This window comes from Elgaria multicarinata, chromosome 18, assembly GCF_023053635.1.
Source record: "Elgaria multicarinata webbii isolate HBS135686 ecotype San Diego chromosome 18, rElgMul1.1.pri, whole genome shotgun sequence".
Taxonomy (NCBI): Eukaryota; Metazoa; Chordata; class Lepidosauria; order Squamata; family Anguidae; genus Elgaria; species Elgaria multicarinata.
In genome coordinates this window covers 5,619,088-5,639,726 of record NC_086188.1, presented here as the reverse complement: position 1 = coordinate 5,639,726, position 20,639 = coordinate 5,619,088, and the positions used below count along the sequence as shown (strand labels likewise).

At 48.5% G+C, this 20,639-nt stretch overlaps 1 protein-coding gene across 1 annotated transcript in view; it reads right to left on the bottom strand.

Annotated features, from left to right (window-relative positions):
- Window positions 1-20,639, bottom strand: part of AACS (acetoacetyl-CoA synthetase) — a 39,647-nt gene that overhangs the window by 6,006 nt on the left and 13,002 nt on the right. Inside the window, exons 4-15 of the mRNA XM_063143825.1 lie at window positions 19,626-19,739; window positions 14,810-14,907; window positions 13,129-13,243; window positions 12,479-12,560; window positions 11,056-11,203; window positions 8,495-8,575; window positions 6,900-7,024; window positions 6,629-6,693; window positions 6,248-6,370; window positions 4,558-4,671; window positions 3,640-3,765; window positions 1,757-1,826 (exon numbers count right to left, since the gene is read on the bottom strand). Coding sequence (XP_062999895.1) covers window positions 1,757-1,826; window positions 3,640-3,765; window positions 4,558-4,671; window positions 6,248-6,370; window positions 6,629-6,693; window positions 6,900-7,024; window positions 8,495-8,575; window positions 11,056-11,203; window positions 12,479-12,560; window positions 13,129-13,243; window positions 14,810-14,907; window positions 19,626-19,739 — 1,261 coding nt within the window. The remainder of the gene's footprint in view (window positions 1-1,756; window positions 1,827-3,639; window positions 3,766-4,557; window positions 4,672-6,247; window positions 6,371-6,628; window positions 6,694-6,899; window positions 7,025-8,494; window positions 8,576-11,055; window positions 11,204-12,478; window positions 12,561-13,128; window positions 13,244-14,809; window positions 14,908-19,625; window positions 19,740-20,639) is intronic.

Genomic DNA, 20,639 nt, shown 5'->3' with positions numbered 1-20,639 from the left:
AGCCAACTGAATTAAAGATGCAACACAAAAATAATCCCTAGGCTAGGATCTAACTGCAGTACAAGACACTTCTATTCTATAAAGATTCATACTCATTAGACTGAAGTGTTATACAAGTTTAGGGAGGGACAGAAGACATACAGAGAGAGAGAGAGAGACAGACAGACAGACACACACACACACACACACACAAGGAGACATACACAGAGAGAGACATACACAGAGACAGACATACACACACACAGAGAGACAGACACAGAGAGACAGACACATACAGAGACAGACACAGAGAGAGAGAGACATACACAGAGAAAGACAGAGACAGACAGACACAGAGAGAGAGAGAGAGAGAGACAGAGAGAGAGACAGAGAGAGAAAGAGAGAGACAGAGAGAGAGTGAGCATATATATTAATACATCTAAGTAGGTTTAATTGCCGTAATGCATGTCCAAAGAACTCTGGGGACTCCAGTTTAGCAGAACCAAGTGGCTTTTAGAGAAAGCACTCAGCACAATCCCAGGGTATCTAGAGGCAGTGCTAGGAGCCATCGTAAGCAAACGTAGCTGGAACCAGACGAGATGCTGAGTGCAGGAACTGTGCCAGAAACAGCATGGAGGTATCACGGGAAATGATTACACCGTATTTTAATACGTGAAAAATGACATGGAATTTTCCCAAATCAATTCCTCCCGATTCCACGAGGGTTTATAACGGAAATGATTACTATTTAAATGTGGGGAGAGGTGACTTTAGAGACGCACAAACTATTCTTTAGAACATGTCAGGGAGGAAAAGAGAGCTATCAGTAAGATCAAAACGAGAAAAAAAAAGCCCTGACAAATGTAGGGTCAAATTAAACATGCACAGAAATAATGTGCAGGTTTAATTTTGAATAGCCAATCCGTGTGCATGCGCGCGCATGCTCAGGATTAAGACCGTGGCGCATCAGCTTTGTTTACGCCTTCCCCCTACCCTAGGAGATGTAGGCCAAAACATTGTGCCCCCACTAACTTCTACAAATTATTTTTTTATTTAATTTCATTTATATACCGCCCCACAGCCGAAGCTCTCTGGGCGGTTCACAAAAGCTAAAAACAGTAAACATTAAAAATATACAAAATTTAAAAACCATCAGAAAAATAAAAGCAACAGTATAAAAACAGCAGCATCCATTTAAAACAACAATTCTGGGGTCCATTCAAAAACAAACTTAGCGTTCAATGCCTTTAAATGCCTGGGAGAAGAGGAAAGTCTTGACCTGACGCCTGAAAGATAACAATGTTGGCACAAGGTGAGCCTCATCGGGGAGATCATTCCACAGTCAAGGGGCCACCACTGAAAAGGCCCTCTCCCTTGTTGCCATCCTCCGAGCTTCCCTCGGAGTAGGCACTCGGAGGAGGACCTTAGACGTTGAGCGCAGTGTATGGGGAGGTTCATGTCAGGAGAGGCGTTCCATCAGGTATTGCGGTCCCAAGCCATGTAGGGCTTTACAGGTTAAAAGCAGCACCGTGAATTGGGCTCGGAAACGTATAGGCAGCCAATGCAAGCGGGCCAGAATCGGTGTTATATGCTCAGACCTCCCTGCACCAGCTATCAATCTGGCCGCCGCATTTTGCACAAGCTGCAGCTTCCGAACCGTCTTCAAAGGCTGCCCCACGTAGAGGGCATTGCAGTAATCTAATTTGGAGGTTACCAGTGTATGGACGACTGAAGCTAGGTTATCCCTGTCCAGATAGGGGCAATGAATGGCTCTCACCTGCGGCCAAGCATAACGATACCTCCGGTCTTGGGGTTGATTTTGCAATAGTCGCCGTGAGCCCAAATGCCTGTCCGGGGTGGGGGGGGAAAGAAACCACATGGAGGTCAAACAGGTCACTGATCAGCAAGCCGGACCTGCAGGCGGCCTGCCCATTGCCTCCCGCCTTTCTGCAAACGGACTCTCCGCTTAACAGCGGGACAGTTCACAGAACATGAATGCACACTAAAAGCAGTCGCGATGAGTCCAAAACACAGGGAATCGGGCCGGCTGTCAAGTGCTTCAAGGGTTTTTAAAGCATCTGCCTTTTAGCCAATTCATTTTAAATTTGCATGCGAGCGAAAACTCAAAATGGGGGCCTACGGAGGGACGGAAGCTTGACGCATTAGCAGGCTAGAAGAACACAAGCTTAAATGAGCACTGAATAGTTTCGATGCCTCGTGGCTACTACCTACTCAAATACACGCCCCTGCGTGGAGGAAGGCCCCAGAGAAAGCAGCTGAAGGAGAAAACTCCTTTGTTGCAAAGTAGCAGCTTTGGTGGGTACCGCATCAATGGCAAGGAGCTTGTGTAAATAAATAAATAAGCCTTGCGTAAATAAATCTGCTTCAAAACCATCTCAAAAGCCTTGTGACACCTTAAGGATGAGCCGACTCTAGTTTTGTGCGTTTGCTGCAACAAGCTCACAGGACTAGCCCGCTAGAACGTATCAACAGGAAACTCCACAGCACCTCATGCCCTGTTCATGGGTTGTTTCTGTTACGTGTGAACCCAGAACTTGGGGAGAAACAACCCAGAGTTTGACCCATGGTTTGATGGGTTCAAACTCTGGGTTGTTTCTCCTGAACAACCCAGAGTCCTGGGTTCACACGTCATGGAAACGAAGGGGGGTTCCTACGTTGTTTTGCAATCTGAAAGCAACAACCATGCTTGTTTCCAGACGGCTCCCAAAAATTCACGGGTTAAACAGCCCATTAATTGTCATTTCATGTGAACCGGGTCGGTTTGAAGTGCTTTTCACCGATACTGTTTGTGGAATTTAAAAGATCAAGGCTAAAGCCTCAGTCGATCAATCAATACTCGCACCCACTCTACCCTCTTCTTTTCATGTTTTAAAAAAACTGATTGGGATCCCAGTTCATTCCTGACATTGGTGAGAAGGAACCAGAAAACAAGGACACCTGCCCAATGACCGTTCTACTTGTGAAGGGGAAATGGGGGACGGACACCAGACAGTGGGCAGGCAGGCAGGCAGGCGCTTCAAGGGACCCACACTAACGGACGTACGATATCACAAACAAATATAGATACCTGCAGCCATTCTCCTATGAATGTTCAATTATTAGTAGGGGTGTGCTCCACTCCATTACGGATCCCCGGATCTGGAGTGGGCCGATCCGGACCTCCTAAGCCCAGTTCCGGAGCGGGGGAGGTCCGGATTGACCCGAAGCAGTCCGTGCGGCGACGGCAGCGTAGCCAGGTAAGTGGGGGAGGGAGGCTTACCTGGCTCCGTCGTCCGCCGCCATGGTCCGTGCAACGGAGGCGGAGCCAGTTAAGTGGGGGGGCTTATTCAGCCCCCATTTTGTCCCCTCTTCCTCACTTACCAGCCGGAGGCAAGTAAGTGGGGAAGGGGGGCCGAATATCGATTCAGACCTCCGGATCTTGCTCCGGATCTGGTTCCAGAGCAGATCGGGGGAGGTCCGGATCGATCCGAACCGGTTCAAGGCCCAATCCGGAAGGTCCAGATCGGGATCCGAAGCGGTTCGGGGAGGACGTGCACAGCCCTAATTATTAGTTCTGTGGGCTCCATCAGCGCAAGGCCGTCAATGCCAGGAAAAAGAAGAAACAAAACCACTTCGGCCGGAAAGTGTCTCACCACGTACCTGGATATTTCGAAAAATACGCCTTCCGGTATTTGCTCCCGTTCTCGTCGTTCCAAAAGTGCGTCGGCTGGCAAGGCATGGGCTTGGTGCAAACCAGCTCTCCGCTTTCCCCCAAAACTGGCTTGCCTGTTTTAAAAAAATCAAGGGGGGGGGGAGTCAAATATCAGACCACAACAATGAGCTAAACCTCGTCTATCCCCTGACGCACGGCTGCAGGACCGCTTTCAGCACAAGGAGTAAATTCCATTTTGGAGAAGTTCTCGGGGGCAGGAGCCCGGGGGGGGGGGGGGGGGAATATGCCACTGGTGGGCAGAACCAAAGGCAAATGAGTCAGGACAACAACAAAACCCACCCCAAAATACCAGGCATATTTCTGCTCAAAGGTCTTAGTGGGAATAGGAGGTAGGGCTGAAGGAAGAAAATAAGCGTGGCGTTCCGAGGAATGTCGGAAGGCCAGGTTTGGCTCCAGGAACTAAGGTCCTGCACCCCAACGCATCCTTCCCCAACCTGGTGCCTTCTAGATGTGCCAGACTACACCACCCAGCATCCCCAAACCAGCAGGGCGTTGTGGTCCAATATATCTGGAGGGCACAAGTTGGAGAAGCGAGCAAAGGCTCACTGTGACTCCCCCGAGGTGAAATCCAAGTCAGAAACAATAATGTCAATAACAACTTAATTATAGTAATGATGGAAATGTTTTAATAACGATAATACTACCAATGAGGAGGATAATAATAACGTTCCTAATTTAACGATAATAATTTAATAATTTTAAAATGCTAATAATGGTGATAACAATTTAATACAGCGAATGATAATTTAATAATGAGAATTTGAGAATTTAAAAAGGTTAATTATAGCGATGCTAATAATAATTTAATAATGATGACGATGATGACAATAACAGCGATGCAATACCTTCGTCGTTCCAAGCTTCCACCGCCATTCCAAGATTCCGCGCCTGGATCTCACCCTTGTAAACCGGAATGGACACATTCTGACCCATGAAGCAGGAAACGATATCTGTGCCACCTACATGGTGAGGGGAACATCCCATAAGCACCTCTCCCCAAAGAGCTGAAAATCCACTACACTTAGCTTTGGGGGCCTCCCCAGAAAAGGCCACGTGCTTAACCCACAATGGTAGTAAAACTCCCTCAAGTCCCACGTGCTTAGAATTTCCCCCCACGACAACAGTGTGATGCCACCTTTTATATCCTGCCACCCCCCGCCAAATAAACACGTCCTCTGGCACTGGAGTGTACTTTGGGAGACAGAAAACGTAACAACGTTTAAACGCCTCCTGAAAACACACTTGAAAACACACGGGAAGCAAGAGAATTATGACACTCCTCGATTTTTTCCTGTAGTTGGAAGCGGTTTTAATGCTGTGCTTTAATATTGTCATTTTCATAATTTTCATATTGTGAACCGCTGAGAGAGATTTTAGTATATTATCCAGCGGTATATAAATGTAACAAGTTTCTGTTCACCACTCTGCCGCAAAGATCATCTTCTTGGCTCGCCGCTCTGACCATGTTACTCCGCTTCTGAAATCTCTTCATTGGCTTCCAATTCACTTCAGAATCCAATATAAACTTCTCCTGTTAACCTTCAAAGCTTTTCACGGTCTAGCTCCTTCCTATCTCTCCTCTCTCATCTCACACTATTGCCCCGCTCGTGCCCTTCGGTCCTCTGATGCCATGTTTCTCGCCTGCCCAAGGGCCTCTACTTCCCTTGCTCGGCTCCGTCCATTTTCTTCTGCTGCCCCTTACGCCTGGAACGCTCTTCCAGAACATTTGCGAACTACAACTTCAATCGCAGCTTTTAAAGCTCAACTAAAAACTTTTATTTTTCCTAAAGCTTTTAAAACTTGATGTTGTGCAGACTTTATACTGTTAGTTTTACCCTACCCTGTGCCTGCTTACCCTACCCAGTGCCTGTTTGCATTCTCTTCCCCTCCTTATTGTTTTACTATTTTATTAGATTGTAAGCCTATGCGGCAGAGTCTTGCTATTTACTGTTTTACTCTGTACAGCACCATGTACATTGATGGTGCTATATAAAATAATAATAATAATAATAATAATAATAATAATAATAATAATAATAAGCAAAAGCTTGGGGAACCTACAGTTACTAGGACTTGCACGAACAAAAATTCAGTTGAATTCTTTTGCGTATAGTTTGGAACCTAGTTATCGCGAGCGCAATGTCATTTGCGCTAATGGAACGGCACAGCTGGACAGTACCCATAAAGCAGTTTCTAAATCCTGTAAATAAATTAAGTAGGGCCATCATTATATATTGCTGGGGCAGCGAGGGTACTGGACTCCAAGGAGTTGGAGAATATCGGAAGGCCAAACACACAGAAACTGGTTGTTTAAATTTAGGGATCTAGCAAGCCGCTACCTGACTGTTAGAGCAGTGCGACAGTGGAATCAGTTACCTAGGGAGGTTGTGGGCTCTCCCACACTAGAGGCCATCAAGAGGCAGCTGGACAACCATCTGTCAGGGATGCTTTAGGGTGGATTCCTGCATTGAGCAGGGGGTTGGACTAGATGGCCTTGTAGGTCCCTTCCAACTCTACTATTCTATGATTCTATACCTGAGATAGATCCGAGCAGAACGCCGCTCTTTATGTGCTTGTAGACGTACTCGTAGCTTTGAGGCTTGAGGGGTGAACCGGTCGACAGGATGGTGTGCAGCGTTTGAAGGTTATGGGTTTCACCTTGGGAGAAAGCACCAAGCAAAAAGTAGCGTTACTCCAAGCGGAGTTGCAATTCTTCCCTTAATTCATGTTCATTCTGGACTTAAATCTGAAATCACCGATTCTCTCTTCCACATCCGGTGTGTCTCTCCTAGAAACAGGCCTCACTGGTGGGGCAGATCTGACCGGAGGAGAAGGTGAGGGCCCGAGACGGGGTGGCTGAACCTCATACAGCAATCCCCAAAGCCAAAAAGAACTCAAAGGCCATTTTACACTTACACGGTTTAAGATTCTTCTCCTCCAGCACTGCTAACCACTTGGCTCCTGTCCCAAGGATAGTGATTCTACAGCCAAAAGAAATCATCATCGTCATCATGTTTACTCATTTATAACCTGCCTGCTTACAAAAAAAAACCCCATCCCAGGCCCAACTCAAAAGCACAGATAAAGTCGATCAAGCTTCTAAAGAGCTCAGAAACCGAAGCATCTTCCTTTAACGGAACGGTGACGTCAGGATGCTTTTGCCAATCGTGACTCATGGTTTACTTACCCAAGCCGGTCAATCAAATCCCACAGGACGTTGGGGGACGGGACAAGCGGCGACCCGTCATAGAGGACCACCGACGCACCTACAGCAAGGGCGGACACCAGCCAATTCCACATCATCCAGCCAGTCTGGGGCGAAAAGATACACGTTAGCTTAGAATCATAGAATAGTAGAGTTGGAAGAGGCCTAAAGGCCATCGAGTCCAACCCCCTGCTCAATGCAGGAATCCACCCTAAAGCATCCCTGACAGATGGTTGTCCAGCTGCCTCTTGAATGCCTCTAGAGTGGGAGAGCCCACAACCTCCCTAGGTCACTGGTTCCATTGTCATACTGCTCTAACAGTCAGGAAGTTTTTCCTGATGTCCAGCCGGAATCTGGCTTCCTGTAACTTGAGCCCGTTATTCCGTGTCCTGCACTCTGGGAGGATTGAGAAGAGATCCCGGCCCTCCTCTGTATGACAACATTTTAAGTATTTGAAGAGTGCCATCGTGTCTCCCCTCAATCTTCTCTTCTCCAGGCTAAACCTGCCGAGTTCTTTCAGTCTCTCTTCATAGGGCTTTGTTTCCAAACCCCTGATCCTCCTGGTTGCCCTCCTCTGAACACACTCCAGCTTGTCTACCTCTTGGGCGGCACATTCATATCCAAGCTTCACCTATTTCCAGAACTGTGAGAAGCCAGTCTCTCTCGCTTCCTCTCAAGGACAGCTCTATGTGCTGTCATGACACTGCAACCCACGGGGTCGTATTCCAAGGGTGATGCAAAGCCCCAGCAACTTTAATGGCATACAGTCGCAATTTTAACGGCCTAGGGTCACAGTCCTCTGCACATTAAGGCAGAAAAATAACTCCTACAACTCCCAGCATCCCCTAGAAGCAGCAAGCTCTGGCCGGCGTGATTCGTGCCTTCGCTGCTTCTCATTTAAACCACTGTACTGCGCTCTGCAAGAGGCGGCCCTTGAAAAATGTTCGGTAAACCATAACTGGGGCAAAACGCAAGTGGCCGGACGTTGGTCAGGACTGCTCTTTTTTCCCTTATAGACCTGCCCTTTTCTTTATGCCACGGCGGTTTTGGAACAACTGTTTCCAGGCACAAAACGGTTTGAGGGTGGGATATCTAAACGGCCGCCTCCTTCCCTACGAGCCTGCTCATCATGGGAGGCCCTGGTATATGCCCTGCTGCCTAGCGAAGCTAGTTTGGCAGGGATTCGGGACATGGCCTTTTCCATAGTGGCACCCCAATTATAGAACTCTCTCCTGAAAGATGCGAAACCGGCACCTTCCTTATTTGCCTTTAGCCTAGGCAGCAAAGACTACACTGCTCCATCAGGTTCCTAATAATATATAGCAGGCTTCCTCAACACGGAACACCTATCATCTCCACCATGATGGGAGGGGATAATGGGAGCTGTAATCCAGCCACTCTGGAAGCTGCCGAGCTTGGGAAGGCCGCTGCGTTGTTTAGTTGCTCCTCAATTTTAATGCTGCTCCTACATTTTATTGCGTTTGTTTTATGAGAACTGTTAAATAAGATCTTTACTGCGCATCAATCCAGGGCCTGGAAGGTGACGTTTAAATTAAGAAGAAGAAGAAAACACTTGCCGTTGTGTAGTACATGATGTTGTCGCTGCTGGTCATGTTGCCGTGGAGAATGTGCTCCTTCAAGTGCTGAATCAACGTCCCCTGGTTGGGGGAATAGACGGACATTTTGAGAGAAGGAGGGGGGGGAAATGAACATGTGGTGTAGTGGTTAGAGTGGGCGACGGCTTAGGTCTCGAGCCTGGCCTATCTCACAGGATTGTTGTGAGCATCAAAGCAGGCAGGGGAAGAACCATTTACACTGCCATGAGTTTCATGGCGCAGGTGCGCAGAACCCCAAGCCGGTGGGGCAGTTCCGTCACACCTAAGGTCCCAATCCGGCCCTCCGGCATTCCCCAGAGGGCCACACGTCTCCGCCTAACCCTTCCCCCTTTTTGCACCCCTGTTTTAGAGGCTTGAGGGGGTGGTTTAAAATAAAACAAAGAATGCAAACCGCACATGCCCCTGAGGAAGGAGCGAATGAAGAGACACGCAAGGGAAATTTTACAGTACCGGGATTTGCAGCCGGTTTGCTTTCCAGCGGCCTGATGCTGCCACCTAGTGGTAGAGGACGTTTTTTCTGTAATTAAGGTTCCGACAGCAAGGAGCAAACTAGATGGTATTTCAATTGCAGGGTTATCAACCCCATCTAGTCTTTTATTTAAATTAACATGAAAGAATAATAATGCCAGGTAGGGGGATAAGGTTTGATTTTAATCAGGACTGCAAAGAACATCAGAAGTCCCATGCTGGATCAGACCAAGGGTCCATCTAGTCCAGCACTCTGTTCACACAGTAGCCAACCAGCCATCGGCCAGGGATGAACAAGCAGGACATGATGCAACAACACCCTCCTGCCCATGTTCCCCAGCAACTGGTGCACACAGGCTTACTGCCTCGAATACTGGAGGTAGCACACAACCATCAGGGCTAGTAGCCATGGATAGCCTTCCCCTTCAGGAATTCATCCAAGCCCTTTTAAAGCCATCCAAACGGGTGGCCATCATCACATCTTGTGGTCGTGAGTTCCATCTGAACGTGACACTATGTGAAGAAGTCCTTCCTTTTCTCTGTCCTGAATCTCCCACCAATCAGCTTCATGAGATGACCCCTTTGGGTTCTAGCATTTTGAGAGAGGCAGAAAAATGTCTCCCCTTAGCCTCCTTTTTTCCCCAAGCTAAACAATCCCAGTTGATGTAACCTTCCCTCATCGGGGAGACGCTCCAGCCCCTTCATCATTTTAGTTGCCCTTCTCTGCACTTTTTCCAGCTCTATAATATCCTCTTTTAAGTGTGGCGACCAGAACTATACACAGTATTCTAAGTGCGGTGGCACCATAGATTTGTATAAGGGCAGTACGATACCGGCCGTTTTATTCTCAATTCCTTTTCTTATAATGCCTAACGTGGAGTTTGCCTTCTTGACGGCGGCATCGAGCTGTCCACCACAATCCCAAGATCTCTTTCTTGTTCAGTCACCACCAGCTCAGATCCCATGAGGTTATACTTGGAAGTTGGGTTTTTTTGCCCCAACGTGCATCACCGTACACTTGCTTACGCTGAACAGCATCTGCCATTGGGATGCCCGCTCTCCCTCTCAAGCTGTACACCCAACGAAACCCTGCCCACGACGCAGCAGTCAGCATTTGAAACCATTTTCCTGGACCATCAGGAAAGCGTCCTTCCCGAGGCTTAATTGCCGCCCGGGTTGGGGGTGATTTCTGTTGGGAAGGAAGGGTTTGCTGCACTCAACAGCAATTTAATACCATTCGCCTACTTTCCGTTCAGCTTGCGTGTCGTCGTTTTTAAACCGCTGAAACTAAACATTCTAGCTACTGCCCAACTCTTTTTGTTTTCGGATCGTAAGAACTCATTTCAAAGTGGATCAGCCTTCGCCTTCCGGGTTAAGATTTTCAACTCTTCGGGAGCTGCGTCACCCGCTGTCCGAGGTGAGCTCACAAAACAAAATTAAAACTTAAGGAGCGCAGAAAACTATGACATCCTAACAAGCTGCGTATTTTTAAAAAGAATAAACAAGCGACTGCAAGTCTGGCAGGCAAAGAGAGACTTGCCTGCAACAGCTCGCAGGATTCGAACTGGGGACCTACTCCCTAAAATACCCGGGTTCTACCACTGAGCTCTCGGCCGTCCCCTCTTTCTGCTGCACATGGAGAGTGGGCTCTGCCATGTCAGGCTTGAGGAAGGAGATACCATTATTGAAGGGAGGGGAGAGAAACAGCCCTCTGCAGGTAGAAAGCTAGCACCATTGGAAAGAGAGATTCAAGGCCAGCCCTTTCCCTGCTGTGCTCGATTTCTACTCGCAACGAACCTTTCACATCATGAATATTCAACCCTGTCTCCCAACGTCATAGTCTGAAGTGGTACAGCCCTTCCTATCCCCGCAGGCCTCTACCACCTCAATCCTCTGGGTGTGTTAATCCAGTGAAGCAGGTTAGCAAAATCCACTGTGCAAATTCTGTCTCTTTTTTGGGAGGCTGGACAGCGCTCCCCACCACCCCCTGCAATCGATGGCTCTTGGAGGATTCATATTTAGACTCCGTAACCCCGGGGTGGAGACAGACCTACCCCTGCTGAGTGAACCATGCATTTGGGAGCTCCCGTTGTGCCGGATGAATACATGATAAAAAGAGGATGACTGAAGGGAAGCTGTTCAAACTCCAGCTGCGGGGCCTGATCCCCCTTGCCTGCTGCGAGGAAGTCGTCTAGAAAGGTGCTGAACAAAAAAAGAAAGCAAGAATTGATATTGCTCTTAAAAAGTTCACGACACACTCACATACAACGTCTCGGGCAGGTGGCAAACCCATCGTCCTTCTCCTGCAAAGTCTTGAATGCTACAAGACAGCTGGGTGGCGGGGGGAGAGGAAGAGGGCATTCTAAATGGAATTAGAACGGAGTCACAAATCAAGCATCGATTTGCAAAACAGTACGGCTCTGCGTCGCTCCGGGGGCCTGTTAGAGGCACAAGAGAAGCGCTTGACCCGTTAAAACGCATTTGCGCAGAACGCTCGCTGGCGACGAAGCCTGGTTAAGCGCTGCAACCCCGAAGGCCGGGCTCTGGGCAGCTCAAAATAGCCCTTGTAATTTATTTGTTGCATTGCTGCATCTTCCACTAGCCAAAGTTCTCTGGGTGGTTCAATCTTGAAAAGTTCCAAGAACCCACCCGTCGGATCGGCAAATTCGTTAGGCAGAAGAATTAAGCCAACTGAACGCCGGGGCCTTCCGTTTTAAAAACAAATGCTTCGGCTTCCGTGACATCCAATCGCGCAGAAAACTTTCTACAAGAGGGCGGCCGTGTTCGTCTGCTGCCGCAAGAACAAAAAGTTTGTGGCGCCTTTGGGACGAACACATTTATTCTGGTGTAAGCTTTCAGGGATGTATCAGGCAAAGGGGGCTGGCAGTCCACAAAAGCATGTGCCGGAATGCATTCAGTAGTCCTTAGGAGGCCACAAGTCTTTTTGTAGTTGCTTTAACAAAAGATTATATCAATATATATTTATTTTATCGCATCGGACCCCTCAGCACAGAGGGGCTCATGAATAATGCAACTGTAGCTCATGCATAGGGAATCTCCACTCCGAAATTTGCATGCTGCCCGCCCCTGCCCCATCTCTCGCGTGCCCCTATTGGCCGCCTCCATTCCCTCTCCCCGTTGGCAGTGACAGCCTAACCACACAACTTCTCCCAGGGTCCGCCTTCATGCTGCACTGATTGGCCGAGCAGGGCTGTCCATCATACCGCTGGCGGGGCTGCCGTGCCTGCTCGGCACAGGGGGAATTAATTGCTATTAAAGCTCAAGCTATGAGCTTTTTTAAAGTTTCTAATTTCCCTGCACATTTACACAGCTCGAGCTTCAGTTTAGAATGAAAATGAGCAAAACCGGTCTGGTAGTTGTCAAGTAATAAGCCTTGCACTACCTTACACTACCATATTCTTATATAATTATAAATTATAGGTATATGCATGCATGTTTGTTCAGCCCAATTTATACCTGTGCGGAATTTTGGAAATGTCTACGGATTCTCTCGAGGAAACGTATGGGATCACCACTACTTTTTTTAAATCTGGGAGTCCTGAAAGGAAAAAAAAAAACACATACGAAGTTCAGTAGGGAGAAGAAAGATGCCTGTTTTTTAAAAAAAACAAATCTTCCTAATATTTAGGCTCCCTTCAATCAACAGCAAACCAGCTCCAATGAAAAATACCCAGTCTAAACAAACCACGGTTTACTGGAGCATCAATGAACTCAAGCTTCCTGATACTTCTGAACTGGTAAACTGTAGTTTTCATGCTCCCTGCAACCCCAAGCCCCTGTCTTACGTGCCACCTATGCCAGTAGCTTATGAACCAAACCAACGGGCAAACCTGTTCAGGCCTACAGGCCCCATCGTACCCTGGCTTTGTGCCACATCGCTGGGTGCTGAGGACCCACAGCCCAAATAAACTACAAGATGCTAAGTAAGCAGCAGTGGCAGCAAAGGTATAGCCATTTGGGGGCACCCTCATCCGCCTGCTAGACACTTTCGCGTAGCTCAGACCTGACCGTATTCATTCCTTCATTAAGTTCATGGACTTATAAGGGACCTGGGGGGGGGGGGCGGGGAGAGAAACAACGGTCATCTTCCCACGAACACGTCATACCCTTTACGACGTTCTGAAGCTTGTCCAGGTGGTTATGCTTTTTCCCGTTGTAAATGACGGCCTCAACAGAGAAGATCAACTTGGGCTGAATTTGAGAAAACCTGTCCAGTACACCCTATGTGAAAATAGTTTAAGAAAAGAGAGAAGGGGGGGTTGACACAGACATTAACACGAGCTGGAAGAAACCTTGGTTTTGCCCAGATTGCAAAATGCCGTGCCCCTTTAAATATCTCCCTAATCACAGGAGTGGGGGTTTGCCCTTTTCAGACATAAAGCTAAAGTAAAACCACGGTTTAGCGTTATGTGCTCAGCAATCTCCGCCTCCCCCCCCGCCCCCGGAGCTGCAAGGGGGTGTTGGGAAGCTTTCGCTTTTAAACTAACCAGAGGTTTCTCATTGCATCTATGTTTTGCAGAACTCTGGTTTGTTTGAACAAGCCAGGATCAAACCACCATTCGTGATCCTGGCTTGTCTCAACAAACTACTTCTTTAAGCCATGGTTTAGCATGACTTCTGAACCATACCACTTTGTGACTGGTTCTGATGCCAAAATCTGCACCCTCCCCTCCCAGCGGGGTAACAACTCTATGGTCAGAACACTCGCGCTCAGCCCCCACCCACATGACTGTGTTGTCTGAACATGACTCTGGCCACACCGGAGTCACTCAAGGAGAAGGGGCTCTCCCAGGTAACATTTAAAGGGCCTGCAGGTGACATGTATAATACTGGCAAGAAATACGACCAGCAGAGCAGAGGAGCAGTAAAGATAAAGATGGCCTAGTTAAGCACTGCAAGAACTATGGGTGGTTTCATTTAAGTTAGGGCTTCTTATTTTTTATTTATTTTATTTATTTAAGGATTTTTATGCCGCCATTCAGCCCAAAAAGGCTCTCACGGCGGCTTACAAAAGTATTTCTTGACAGTCCCTGCCCACAGGCTTACAATCTAAAAGACATGACACAAAAGGAAAGGGGATTGAGAGGGAGGAGGAGGAGGGGGGAAAGGAAAGGAAATTCAGGCACTACAATCTTAGTTGCAAAGTTCAGCAGTTACAGGTGACAGCAGGAGGGAGGGGACTCTCAGCTGGAGCTGGACCCAGGCACGGTGGAGAGGTGCCTGGCTGCTGCTTCCTCCCTCACTGGTGGCCTCTGCAGAGACAGTTGGCAGCAGGAGGGAGGGGGGGCTCTCAGCTGGAGCTGGACCCAGGCTTGACTAGGGCTGATGCGATACACCCAGAAGATAACAGGCTGGGGAAGGCACCCTTAGCAATTTCATAAACCAAACCACATGTGGTCAATCTTATTTATTGTAAGCATTCTGATCCTACTCCTTGGCCAATACGGCTCCCGGAAAGGCTTACGGTAAAACAGGACAGTCCCCGCCTGCAAGACTTACAATCTAAAAAAGATGCAGCATGCAAGGAAAAAAGGAGGAGGAGGGGAAAGGAAAAAAAAAGTAATCCTTCTGCAGGGCAGGTGGTTCTGAAACATTGCCAAAGGAGTCTCCTTTGAAAGGGTTTGGTCACAAGGTGTCATATAGCAGGGGGAGGCCAGATTGTGTTTAGACTCAGCTGCTTTTAAGCCGGGGGGAGGCTGCATCACAGGAGCATCCATTCACACCTGAGCAGCCGGGGGGGGGGGGGGTTGGCATTCTTTGGAACGCTCGCCGCAAAGAGATACTTACATTGATGCCGAAGTCCGGCGACGTTGCGCTCCAGATGGCGCCGATGCTCGCGGCGGCCAACATGGCTTCCACCGCGTGGATGCCGTTCGGCAAGTAACCTGGAACGATTTGGGAATTGGAGCAGTTGCAACAACCAGGCAGGCCCCCACCCCACCAGGCGACGGGACGGCAAATAGAGCCATAAGAACAGAACAGCCAGAATGAATCAAGCCAAAGGCCTATCCTGTTCTCGCAATGGCCAGCCAGACGCCCCAATGGGACACCCGCAAGCAGGAGATGAGCGCAGCGAAATCCTCCAGCGCGCGGACCCCGGCAACCGGTACCGAGAGACACGCTGCCTCCGCTCCTGGAGGTAACATACAGCCACCTTAACCAGTAGCCGCTGATGGCCTTATCCAACACGGATTTGTCAAGTCCCCTTTTAAAGCCACCCGGGCCGGCAGTACAATTTGCGCAGGCAAATTCCTTGGATTAACTACGCCCTGCGTGAAGATGTACCTGCCCCGAATCTCCCACCATTCAAGCTTGGTAGGATGACCCCGTTGGGTTCTAGTATTATGGGATAGGGAGAAAAGCGTCTCTGTATCCATTCCCTGGACAGGAACCAGGGCCTCGAGAGAGGCTATTTTCGTTCGTTTATTAAAACATTTACATCCCACCCTATATCACAAGGATCTCAGGGTGGCGTACAGACAAAATCATACATATAAAATAGGACAATGAATATACAATTCTAAAACAAATTAAACCCTTAAGCTATAAAGACTGATCTCTTTATAGATTCCAGTGGAATTTTAAGATGTTTTTAGAAAGTTTTAGGAAGTTTTTAACAATGTATATTATGTTTTAATTCAGTTTTAGTTATGTTGTCGCTTATGGTTGTTCCCCGCCTTGATCAAAATGGAGAGGCGGGTAAGAAATACATTTAGTAGTAGTAGTAGTAGTAGTAGTAGTAGTAAAGGAAAGGAACCTCTCGTGCAAGCACTGAGTCATTACTGACTCTTGGAGGGACGCCAGCTTTCACTAACGTTTTCTTGGCAGGCCTTATAGCGGGGTGGTTTGCCGTTGCCTTCCCCGGCCGTGATTACCTTTCCCCCAGCTAACTGGGTACTCATTTTACCGACCTCGGGAGGATGGAAGGCTGAGTCGACCCGAGCCGGCTGACTGAAACCAGCTTCCGCTGGGATCGAACTCAGGCCGTGGGGAGAATTTCGGCTGGCCTACTGATTTTGAGTGGCTGGAAGGAAGCCTCAGTGGCACGTGAGGGTTAGGGTTAAGCCTCGGGGTAGAGTTGGGGAGGCAAAGCCCCCCGGGCAGGAACCGGGGGGGGAGGGGGGCTTGGTAGAACCTAGCCAGGTCAGGCAGACTGTGTGGGCCACCAACACAGCTAGCACACTGACACCACGCATAACTTTGTACACCTTTAGTATGTCCACTACCCCACCAACTAGCCAACTGCCCACCACCACAACCCTGGGAAGTTGCACAGCTTTATGATGTGGTGGGGAACAGTTTGCTGAAAGCTAGGGGCATCACAGGAAACATTTCAGAAAATGGGGAGTTATTTGTTTCGTTTTTCCAGTCTTTCATGCGTCTCCTTCTAGTCTTGCCGCTCAGGTATCTGGCCAGGCCCACCTACAACTGCATGACTTCAGGCTCCTAAACCAGGTGCAGGCAGAAGGTAGACCTCCAGATGCTGTGGACTTCAACTCCCAGAAGCCCTTGCCAGCGTGGCCCATGGTCAGGAATACTGGGAGTCAGAGTCCAAAACATCTGGAGATCTACTTTCCGCCCACCTCTGTCCAAAACAATCCATTAGGCCTCACCTGGAATAACGCTCACATTTTGTATAGTGCTTGTGTGTCCAAAGCGGTTTACACAGTTTAAGTTGCACACGGCGGTGATGTACACGTTGCCCTGCGTGGAGATTCTCCTGTGTGAAGACGCCCACAAAACTCTAACTGTCGGGGCCACAGGAGGTCTGCTGCTTTGCTTTCCGAATTTAGGGCAACCCAAAAACAACGCAAAAAATATCGGCCACCAAGCTCAACAATTCCACGTTGGCTCACCAGTCTGCTGGAGGTTAGGACACCAAGCTCTCCTCCCCACGCACTGAATGAGGGCCAAGTTTAGATCTGGATGGAAGGCAGGAACCAAGTTGCAACACCTTTGCTGTGCAATCAGGCCACCCTGCAACTGAGCTCTGATTCACACCGCCCATTGCTCAAGACCTGCCCCACAGGAAGGCAGGTAGAGCAGAGATCTGAGGGTGCAGGAGGGTCAAAAGCCATATTGCACCACATAGGGGGTGGAAGATAGGGAGAGAGGAAACCGTCTTCTACTGAGCCAAACCATGGGCCCATCGAGCCCAGTATTCCCCACACTGACTGGAAGCAGCTCTGCAGGGTTTCAGGTGGGAGTTTTTATCAGCCCTGCCAGAAGATACTGCCAGGAATCGAACCTGGGACCTTCTGCATGCAAAGCAGGGCCTCTACCACTGAGCCACGGACAGCCCCCATGCATCTTAGCTAGCGAGGATTTCAGGAGCAGGAGTGCCAACACACCAGGAGAAAGAAGATACCAAACGGGAATGAGTTCTGCCGGCATATGAAAAGCAAGAAGCAGACTGCTAACGGTCAACAGGAAAAGTCTGCTACCATAAGCGAGCACACGGGGTGTGCCAGGTGTGCCCAGGCACACCCTAATTTCTTAGGGCCGCCTCCCCCAGTTCTGCCGGCACATGAAAAGCGAGAAGCAGACTGCTAACGGTCAACAGGAAAGGTCTGCTACCATAGGTGAGCACACGGGGTGTGCCAGGTGTGCCCAGGCACACCCTAATTTCTTAGGGCCGCCTCCCCCCACTGCTCAAATTTGGGCTTTTAAAGAGGACAGGAAAGTGTTTTCCTGAGCATCTGGTAAGTGTGTCATTCCCCCTGGGCATGTTAATGGCAGCTGGGGGAACAACACAAGCAGTGGAATTATAGAACAGTAGAGTTGGAAGGGGCCTACAAGGCCATCAAGTCCAACCCCCAGCTCAATGCAGGAATCCACATCATTAAAGCATCCCTGACAGATGGTTGTCCAGCTGCCTCTTGAAGGCCTCTAGTGTGGGAGAGCCCACAACCTCCCTCGCTAACTGGTTCCATTGTACTGCTCTACTGCACGCTTTCCCCGCCTCCGCTCCAATCGGGGCCTTTAAGTTGCACACCCTAATGAAATGAGCTGCGCACGCCTATGTCTGCGACTTGTTGAACGTCACATCTTTACCACCACGCCGCTGGTCACCTAATTCTACTGCCCACGTTTTTTACTCATTCCATTCTCTGCAAGATTTTTGGTTTTTTTAAGATGCAGAAAGCAGGGCTGGAAGCGGGTTCGTAACCCACGCCCTGCGCCCACCGTATTTTGAGCAGGCAAACTGTGGAAGCAAACACCCGTTCGTACCGTCGCGGGTTCTGGTTTACAGGGCTTGGATGCAGCCAAGACGGAAAAGCAAAGCTACAGCCGCCAGCGAAAGCCGTCAACAGAGCACGGCCTTTTCCCTCCAGCGGCGGAAGTTTGGGATTCCTCCAAGATGCAGGCTTCCGAGCATTTATTTGAGCCCAAGGCAAACACCAAGGACTGAGATTCATTCAACTTGAATGTTTGCACACAAGTGTAGGAATAGGACGGGGTTTACCCATCTCCTAGAAGCTGGTTGGCTTGAGGCAAGGGATGAGCAGGAAACAGATCCGAAGCTACTGGGAGACCTCTGGGTAATTTGGATTGGCAAGATTTCGAACTCCCTGTTATACGTCGCGGTAGCAGCAGTAATCCCTCTCCTGCCCCAAATTATCTGGGAGTGCAGGAAAGGTTAACTCAAATGATCCGGGGCTGGAGCATCTCCCCATGGAGGGAAGGTTACAACAGCTGGGGATGGTTCAGCTTAGAAAAAAGCACGCAAGGGGAGACATGATAGAGGTGTACAAAATTATGCCTGGGGTGGAGAGTGTAGATAGGGAGGCCTTTTTCTCCCTCTCTCAAAATACTAGAACCCAAGGGGGTCATCCCATGAAGCTGATGGGTGGGAGATTCAGGGCAGATAAAAGGGAGGACTTCTTCACCTAGCACAGAGTTAAACTATGGAACTCACTACCACAAGATGGGGTGATGGCCAGCAATTTGGAAGGCTTTAAAAGGGGGCTGGATAAATTCCTGGAGGGGGAGGCTATCCATGGCTACTAGCCCTGATGTGCTACCTCCAGTGTTCAAGGCAGAATGTCTATGTGCACCAGTTGCTGGGGAACATGGGCGGGAGGGCGCTGTCGCACCATGTCCTGCTTGTGGGTCCCTGGTCGATGGCGATGCAGTGATGGCCACCAATTTGGAAGGTTTTAAAAGGGGATTAGACAAATTCATAGAGAAGGCTATCAATAGCTAGTAGTCTTGTTGGCTGTATGCGACCTCCAGTGGCAAAGCCAGTGGGCCTATGAACACCAGCTACTGGGGAACATGGGTGGGAGAGTGCTGTCGCACTTGTGTCCCGTGGGCAGCTGTTGGCCACTGTGTGAACCGGATGCCGGACTAGACTGATCTTGGTCTGATCCAGCAGGGCTCTTCTTAAGTCCTTATGAGTTCTGTTCAATTCTAGTACTCAGAACAAGGTTTTGGGCCCTGAATTATTTCATACTACCGGATGTCTCTCTTTTTCTTTTTTCACACCAGGCTCCAGCTGGTGCAGCTCAGGACTCTACTAAAAGTAACAGGTAGATCCCTCAAGTAGGCCAACTTAAGGCATCAGCGCAAGGGGAAAGGGGGGGACGGGAGGCCAACTTACCAACCACTCTGTCCCCGATCTGCACCCCCATCTTCCTCATAGCGGCGGCGTAGAGAGCGACCTGCTGCCGTAGCTCTTCAAAAGTCACCTTCAGGACTTCTTCCTTGCCTTCCTCTGCGGAGAAAGTTTGGATGCAAGGAAGTACAGAGTCAACTCAAGCAGATATGAAGGGGGCTACTTCAGGGAGAGAGTTTTCACAAGCCTCAGGCAGGGCTCACAGGCACAGCGTGGCATAGCGGTTAGAGCGCTGGGCTACTTATTGATTGATATTTATTATGTTTCCATTCCGCCCAATCGCTGAAGCTCTCTGGGTCGTTCGCAACAATTAAATCCACAAAATGCAAGACAGTAAAATATGGATACTGTTGTTTTTGTACTGTTGGTTCTATGTTTCTGATGGTTTTTTAAATTTTGTATGCTTTTTTTTAATGTTTACCATTTTTAACTGTTGGAAAACCGCCCAGAGAGCTTCGGCTGTGGGGTGGTATATAAATGAAATAAATAAATAAATATTATTTTATTTATTTATTTATTGCATTGCTATACCGCCCAATAGCCGAAGCTCTCTGGGTGGTTCACAAAAATCAAAACCATTCAAAGCATGAAAACATGATAAATAAATAAAAATAAATAAATAAATAAATAATAAATGATAAAAAAATACAAAATAAAAACACAACCAGGGTAAAATCAGCAGCAGTGCAGAAATACAAATTTAAAATACAGCCTTAAAACAGCAAAGTTAAAATTAATTTATAGACTGTTAAAATACCGAGACTGGATCATGCTCCTGCAGCCCCCCCCCCCCCCGCCTCCCTCGTGTCTTTATTTATCATCCACAAATAAATAAATAGATGATAAAATGCAACATAAAATTCTAAAAGTGTAAAACTACAATATACAAATAAAAATAACCAAACGGAGGTTTACAGCGGGGCAATTGTTTAAAAATACAATACTAGATATAAAACAAACTGAAAAACTAAAATGCCTGGGAGAATGAAAAGGTCTTCA